General features: G+C 62.4%; 2 protein-coding genes across 4 annotated transcripts; both read right to left on the reverse strand.

Annotated features, from left to right (window-relative positions):
* Positions 1-371: 371 nt before the first annotated feature.
* Positions 372-3,260, reverse strand: UBL4A (ubiquitin like 4A). The gene is made up of 4 exons (XM_032757855.2): positions 3,112-3,260; positions 2,803-2,908; positions 2,372-2,580; positions 372-2,250 (listed from the first exon to the last, which is right to left on the reverse strand). Exons 1-4 carry the CDS (start codon positions 3,157-3,159, stop codon positions 2,140-2,142), a joined length of 474 nt encoding a protein of 157 aa, XP_032613746.1. The 5' UTR covers positions 3,160-3,260; the 3' UTR covers positions 372-2,139.
* Positions 3,261-3,878: 618 nt separating this feature from the next.
* SLC10A3 (solute carrier family 10 member 3) lies at positions 3,879-7,192 on the reverse strand. Of its 3 annotated transcripts, XM_032757854.2 has the most exons (4): positions 7,127-7,169; positions 6,840-6,891; positions 5,166-5,664; positions 3,879-5,078 (listed from the first exon to the last, which is right to left on the reverse strand). In XM_032757854.2, the coding sequence occupies exons 3-4, from the start codon at positions 5,520-5,522 to the stop codon at positions 4,089-4,091; spliced, it is 1,347 nt and encodes a 448-aa protein (XP_032613745.1). In that variant the 5' UTR covers positions 5,523-5,664; positions 6,840-6,891; positions 7,127-7,169; the 3' UTR covers positions 3,879-4,088. The 3 variants fall into 3 exon arrangements, with proteins under 3 accessions (XP_032613745.1, XP_032613744.1, XP_058297802.1); XM_032757853.2 differs by having other exon boundaries at positions 3,879-5,664; positions 7,127-7,192; XM_058441819.1 differs by adding an exon at positions 6,507-6,580 and having other exon boundaries at positions 3,902-5,664; positions 6,840-7,186.
* Positions 7,193-7,661: the final 469 nt, after the last annotated feature.

The following is a 7,661-nucleotide window of genomic DNA, read 5'->3' on the forward strand; positions in this document are numbered from 1 at the left end:
CAGTGTCCTCTAATGACCCCCCACTTCCTGTCTCCCATCCCGGCAGTGTTTCCTCTCTCTGGTGCTTTCCCTAACCCAAGCCTTAGAAAACGCTTTCCCTGTGTGGTCTTGATGCCTCCAGCCCTCTCCTCCACTACCTGCAAGGTGGCCCTGATCTGACACATGCATGGTCCCCGTAGTGGACAGCTGCCATTTGCGGCTACCATCGAGGATATCCATTCATCCAGCCCTCCCCCAGAGCCTTCTGTCCCTTGCACAGCCCACGTGTGTCCAGGGAAGTGGCCCCATGCCTAGCGCCAGGGAGCCAGCCCTGACGGAGAATTACCCCCTACCCCAGCCAAAATGATTGGACGCACAATCCAGTTCTGACCAACGAGAAGAGTGTTTATTTGCTGGGGGCATCTGAGACAGCAGAGGTGCTACGCAGAGAAGACGCTCTGGCAGTGAGGGAGGGATTCCGTGGAAGCTGCAGGCAGCCATCTGTTCATCCTCGGAGGTGGTGGCCTGGGATGAAACTGCTCACCTGCTGCCAATGCCAATACCACTGGCCTTTTCACTTTCATAAACCAAGAAATTTCCGTTAACTGATTAAACAAATTGCCTTTATTGTTAAACCAATGATTGGATATCAGAAACAGCCTAGCTAATAGAGCTCCTTTTGGATAAAAGTAGAAGTCTCACGTTCACCGTTAATGTTATTTCACTTTCCAAAATCAATTTCCTGGCACCACACAAACAAGAACACTGGTAAATGTATCACCTGAGCTGCAGGCCACACATGCTCACAAGTGTGTCCCTGCCATAGGTGGCTTTGAAGTCACATACATGGCTCTCTAGCTCTCGTGGGGGGCCAGGGGCTTCTGTGTGCTCTTCAAAGCCTTCACCCATTGGGCCTCTGTCCATCTTTCCAGCCTGGGGATCCAATATTTGCCCCACAAGGCCCAGGCAGGAGGGCCTCCAGCACGCGCAGCCCTGACCACACTGTGAGCAGCTCACTTGGCAAGGGTGAAGGGCCGGAGTGGTGTCCTCCTGCCGTGGCTTCCTTCCAGCCTCTACCACCCCTGGGGGCCTCCTCCAAGGAGCAGGTGGTTAGATGTCCTCTTGTGCCCGCACACAGGGCAGGGTGGAGGAGGAGGAACCAGAAGCCAGCCCATGCTTCTGCTCCCACCCTGGCACCCCAAGGTTTCCTCTCAGGCAAGAAGGAGCACACGAAGTGAGCCCCTGTACACAGGTGGCTGGGATGTGTTCATCTTCCACAGGGAGGCGAGTGCTGGGGACGAGGACAAAGGCCTACGCCCAGTCCCAGCTCCGACACTGCCTTGCTGAGTCACCCATCAGCCCTAACGCTTCCTGGAGGAGACAAGCAGATAGGGTGCCCCAGAGAGGAGCTGTGTCACTAAGGGCCAGGACACCCCATCTCTGGGTCACACTTGGCCACGGCTTCACTTTTGGCTTCAGTTTGTTTACCGAACAGAAGGGAGAGGGGCCCTGTGGGACAGAGGACACTGACTCAGGTCGGGGAGTGGCCCTCACTGTATAGAGTCCGTGGCTGGGGACCAAGTGGCACTGAGACTCGCCCAAAGTCACATCACAGAGCTGGGGTGCCTTGCTGACTCCCTGGCCCCAACCTGCTTTTCCATTTGTCGAACGCACACTGGCACACTGGCTGCAGCAGCTGCGGGGGTGGGGGGGTTCCAGGGCTGGCTGTCACTTGGCCTCCTGCAGAGGTAAGCTGAGGGCTATGTTGGACCCACCAGAAGTCAGGTGACAGCTGCTTTCCCTTTCAGGATCGGGAGGGAGTCACCTGAGGGTATATTCTCAGTGGGCTAAACATGACATGCGAGAGCCCAGCTCTCCAAGCGGCCCCTTCCTCCTTCTCACACCAAGGCACTTTCAGAAGCCGCTGGATTCCGACTGGGGCTCTGCCACTTCATCGCCGGTGCCTCTGCTGTGCTGGCTCACCTCTTCTGAGGGTGTGGAAGCAAACCCAGGTCAAGCTGTGAGGAGTGCCTAGCACCTGGCCAGAGCCAGGCACATGCCAGCTATTATTATGATGAGCCCAACTGCAACAGGAGAACACACTTAGTGCGACATGCCCCTGTAGCCTGGCGTTGGGCACCTCCCCATGCTCTGAGAATTCTATTTGGAGAAGCCTTTCTCCATTGTCTCAGTCACTTCAGGGTGCAGGAAGCGGCTGGCCAACCGTTCGATGTCGTCCAGCGTCAGGCGGCCCAGGGACCTCTCGTAATCCTGGGGAGAGAAGGGCGGGAAGATTCAGGGGCTGCCATTCAGTGGGGGCCATACACCGCAACAGAGGTAGGCGCTGGGAGCAAGTGGGCCTGGAGAGGATGCCCAGGGTTACCCTTCTCACCCTCTGTAGCTGCTCCAGGACCCTGTTGGCATCTGCCGCACTGAAGTGACGGGCCAAGACTTTGGAGATCAGCTGCCAGACCTGCGGGGGTGGGGAGTCGGCCAGCCTCTGGGCCTCGCCTTCTTCTAGTAGCACCTTCTCCAGGGGTTTGACCACTAGGTTGAGCTTGGAGTTGGGCCCGATGCTATAATCCGAGAGTCGTTTCCCATCTGCCAAAGACAGATCGATGGGGTGGCCCGGGAAGCGAGGCCGCCTCGGCGGCGGGAGCGGAGCGCTGCGGCATCCGGCTGTGAGGCATGCGGCCGCCTCCCTTGGGGTCATGTGGCGCTTGGCGCCGGCACCCCGACCCGACACACGGCTGCCGGCCTCGGCCCGCGCACCCCGGTCCCGCTTCCTGCGGGGCTCCCTGGGCGTCTCCTCTCCCTGGGTACCTGCCAGGGCCTTGCCCTTGAACAGCAGCCGCTGCTGGCGCACGGGGACGTTCAGCTTCTCGGAGACCAGCTGCTTCAGCGTGGACACCAGCTCGTCCTCTGGCACCTGGCCGCGCGGAGGGTGGGAGGCAAGGGTTGAGCCCGCGGCCCCCAGGCGGCGAAGCCCACGCATCCGCTCCCGAGGGCAGCTCTCCCGGCTCCCAGCCCTCGGCCCGGCCGCCCCGTGCCCGCCCTCGGCCCTGCCGGTCCCCCTGCCAGGAGCGGGCGGGAGAGCGCGCCGGACCCGGCGGCCCGGCCCGGGGACCCTACCTGCAGGCTGCACTCGCGGCCCTGCAGCGCCTTCACCGTCAGCTGCATGGCGGTCGCGACAGCGTCCACTCGGGCCGGCGCGCACCCCAACCACCCCCCGCCGCGCGCCGCCGCCCCGGGCGCGCGCTGGAACCGCCCGCCACCGCCGGAAGCAGCGAGAGGGGCGCGCCCGCCGCCCGCACTTCCCGGCCCCGCCCTCCTGCCCCGTCCACGCCCCGGCCCCGCCCCCCGGCCCAACTGCGCCCCGGGAGGAGTCCCCCCGGGGTCCCGCCTAGCACACGCGCAGCGACCGCCCAGGCCGGCGGACCCCTCCCAAGGCAACAGCGCGGGGGAGTTGGGAGCAGGAACCAGTGGGGCCAGGTTGGCGTCATGTGGGAGCTGGGGCGTGGAGAAGGAAGGGCCAGAAGGTACGCTCGCCCCCGCGGACTGCCTGGACCACCCCACGCGCCAGGACTGCTGGCGGCGCCTGGCCCTGCATACCCACAGACGGCCCGCCCCCGCTCCCTGTCTGGTGGCTTTTTCTGCCTCCTCCTTTCTGGTCTGGCTGCGAAACACCCCACTGGGCTTGAGAGGGGGCAGGGGGGCCACGCCTCTGCCCTCATCCTCCCACCTCTCCCAGAGTGGGGACAGGCCCGGGGAGGGCTGATAGAGAAAGCCTATGCAGGGGTCACCGTGTCACCCAAGCTGGCCCTCCACCCTGGTCCACACTTACCCAGCAAGCACACTCTTTCTACCCCCACGCCCAGGCCCCAAAGGGCAAAGAGTAGAAGGGACCCAAGCTTGCTTCTCTCTTTTATTGAAATATATTTTCTGGGCAGTGCCCACCTACCTAACTCAGCATTGGCCTCTTTGGCACTGAAAGCTGGAGAATAAAAAATCAGTAAAAAAAATAAGCCTGGATTTTTCTGAGTGCATAGTGCATGAGAACTTTGGTGGAGTGTGGGGGCTGGGGCTGATGAAAGCTTGACCCAGAGCCCTCAGGGAACTGGGAACAGGCTGCTGTAGATGAAGTGACCGATGACCAAGGCCAGCATCTCGGAGGTGCCGCTCAGCGCCACAATGAAGGGGGCCTGGGAGGCATAGTCAGCTTGAAGGCGGCGGAGGGATAGCTGCAGCATGGCCAAGGCCAGCAGGCTGTTCTGCACCCCTACCTCAATGCTGACCGTCCGCCGCTGGGCCACTGGCAGCTTCAGACACGTGGCTAGGCAGTAGCCCACCAACAGGCCAACCAGGGGCACCGTGATACCCACCAGTACGATGGGTAGCCGGACGCCTGCCAGGATGAAGACCCCCATGCGATAGGCCAGGAAGAGGCCGCCCAGGAGGAGCACAAAGCTGAAGGGCTTGATGACCTGCAGCAGCAGCTGGGAGAACTTGGGGAGCTTGGACTTGATCAGCACGCCCACTGCTATGGGGATGGCGATGAACAGCAGGGTCCCCAGGATCTTGGAGATGGGCACGTGGAGTGTTTCATGGATGCTGAGCAGGCGGCTGTAGATGGCCGAAGACAGAGGCAAGAAACCAGTGGCAGCCACCGTAGAGATGAAAGTCATGGAGATGGCCAGGGTGACGTCCCCTCCAAGAAGGAGGCTGAAGAGGTAGCTCCCCCCGCCGCCAGGCGACGAGCAGGTGATGATAAGGCCCAGAGCCAGGGCCTTGGGCAGCATGAAGACCTTGGCCATGAGGAAAGCGTACAAGGGCATGACCAGAAACTGGCCCAGGAGGCCCAGCAGCATGGGCTGGGGGCTCTGCATGAGCCCCTTCAGAACCTCGAGTTCCACTTTGCACCCAAACGAACACTTGTTGACAAAGATAAGTGGCAAGAGCAGGTAGAGTATTGGGTTTTCCGAGAAGTGGGCCAGGTCGGCGCTGAGGGTCGCAGGGGTGTCTTCAGCAGGTGCGACCTTGATGCAGAAGTCTCTCCGCTCCTCAATCAGTGTGGGCGGGGCCTCATGGGCGTCCACGAGCTGGATGTGGAGTGGGGCCAGCCCAGCCAGGCCTGAGTGGATGCTCACCACAAAGCCACCCCCGCCTCCCCAGGTTATGGCACTCACGTTCTTGATGGTCAGCACCTCTGTGTCCAGGGATGTGACCCTGAGCATGGGGCCGGGCGCCGTCCTGTTGGCCTGGCCTGGGTACTGGCTGGAGATCACAATGATGCCTTCACTCTCCTCAGGAAACTCAAACTCCATCACAGAGCCATCTCCAATGCTCAAGTAGCGGCCCCCAGTCGGTGGCACAGTGTGACCCCCAGCAGTGCTGAGGCTGGTGCTGGCTGTCCCTCGGGCCCCCCACGGCAGGCTGATGAGCAGCAGGGCAGCTCTGAGCATGCCTAAGGGACCTGTGCCACCACCCTCGCCTCCCAGACCAGGCCACTGCTGAGAGCTGCCCTTGCCCTGCATTAACACCATGGCTCTTCCTGGAGGACGGATGGCGTGCCCAGGCCCTCTGCGGCTTAGGAGAGCATCCCCACTGGTGCTGTTGGGTTGTCCTGAGAAGGGTTCATGGGTGGGTCCCAGTCCTGCGCTGTCTTCCTCGATGGCAGGGCTCTCCCTGAGGAGGTAAGGGACACAGAGAGGCAGCTGGTGAGGGCGCGCAGTCAAGAACCCAGGAGCATGGGGATCTGGAAGCCCACTGCTCAGAGTAAAACTCAGCAGGGACCCTTGCCCCACACTCAGGAATGGAGAGGCAATGCCTAGTGCTGGCCCTTGAGTGCCATTCAGCTGTGGCTCCCTGGCGCACTCTACCTGCCCCTACAGTGACTCAATGAGGGTCCTGCTGCGAAACAGGTCCTCCCTCCACAGGGAAGTTGCCAGAAGGGGCAGCAGGAGTGGATCAGACAGAGCCACATGTCTACTGGGGGGGTTTCTCCTCCTTTTGTCAGAGCTCCCACTGGTCCGAGACTTTGAGCTCCCAGAGCCACTGCGTTACATCTGAGAGGCTGTGCTCAGAGTGCAGGGCCCCTCCGCATGCCCACATGCGCCCCTATCAGAGCCTCAAACTCCCAGTGGAATTATGAGTGTTTCTAGCGGCCAGCAACACCCCCTTCCACTTCTCAATTTGGGCAGCGACCACCGTAGTGTCACATCACCTGCTAGAACTGGGGCAACCAGGATGGAGACACAACAGCTTTACGTCACCCCTGTCAGTTGCCTCATGCACTGTTGTGTCCCAGTCCTAGAAGAGGACTGCCTCTGTAGATCCTATCCATCTTTGGCCCTGGCCTCCCATCATCTGAGACTGGGGTGAGGCAGAAGTAGGGAGCAGAGGTTAGGTTAAGACAAAGGTTCATCCCGGCGAGCCTCCCCTATCCCTAGCTTAGGATGACATGGCCTCTGCTGGCTTGAAGTTCGGGTCACTTACCCTGGAGGCCTTGGTCCAGCCATGTGTCTTACCTCTGAAGAGGGAGGCAGGAAAACCAGTGGGGTGGGAGAAGCAAAGTAGAGGAGCTAAGATGAAGGCACCAGGACTGAAGCCACCAGGGTGATACGAACCAGTTCAGAAGGGAAAGGTTAGGGGCCATCCACCCCATGCCCCATCCCTCCAGTAGGGCTGGCGGCTCTGAGTCACTCCAAGAGGGGTTTGGCCCAGATCCCACACCATTTCTGCTTGAGGGCCCGACAGAGTTTGAGCAGATGCACCCACAAGGCAGGGGAGGGAGTCCCGGCCCTTCCAAAACGGCCAGGTGTTCGGGGTAACTGGCAGTGCTAACAGGGGCTCCTCCCTACCTGGGAGTCCGGAAGTTGTCGGACGGGTCGCTAGCAGAGCTCGGGCGCGAACCTGGGAGGGAGGAAAGGAAGGGTACGCCGCCGTCCCACAGCCGGCGACCCGCTCGGGCCGTCGCGGGGTCTGGGGGGGCCCCTTACGCCATTCCTGGGCCCCGCGGCCCCGCCAGGCCTCGCAAACGCGCGGCGGCGGCGGCGGCCCTTCCCTGCCAGGCCCGGCCGGGCGCCCGAGTGGGCGATCGAGGAGCGGGGTCGGGGCCAGAGGCCGCCTCCCTTCCGGAGGCTCTCACCTGCCACAGCCACCGCGCAGCTCAGCTGCAGCGTCTGCCTGGCCGGCAGACGCCCGCGAGCTCGGCCTGTCAGGGCCCCGCCCCACCGAAGCCCCGCCCTTCCCCGCCCCGCGCGTCAGGGCCCCGCCCCTCCTTCAGCGTCCCGCTCAACTCCGGCTGCTCACTGGGTTCCGACCCGTTGTGACGTCTCTGGGAGTGACGCGGCGGCGCGGGCGCGGTGCGGGTGAGCTGGTCGGCGCTCGGCGCTGCCTGGACCAATCGCTTGGCAGCGCATCTGAACCTGCTGTGATCGCTGGGGCGACCCGCCCTGGGAGGGAGCCCCAGGCATTCCCGATGACGCTGCGACCTCTAAAGGCAGTGGGACAGAGGGTTAGACGTTAGCAGGGCTGGGACGCCCTTGGGCTGCTGCTAGGGCTGGGAGCCCGGGGTTAGGGTTTTGGCCACGTTGCCGCTCAGGGTGCCCAGCCCTGGGGCCCCAGGGCTGAGTTTGACCGACCTGGACGCCAGGCTCTGTGCGGAGTTCCTCCTTTCGTTC

Source organism: Hylobates moloch, unplaced genomic scaffold (assembly GCF_009828535.3).
Source record: "Hylobates moloch isolate HMO894 unplaced genomic scaffold, HMol_V3 SCAFFOLD_7, whole genome shotgun sequence".
Taxonomy (NCBI): domain Eukaryota; kingdom Metazoa; phylum Chordata; class Mammalia; order Primates; family Hylobatidae; genus Hylobates; species Hylobates moloch.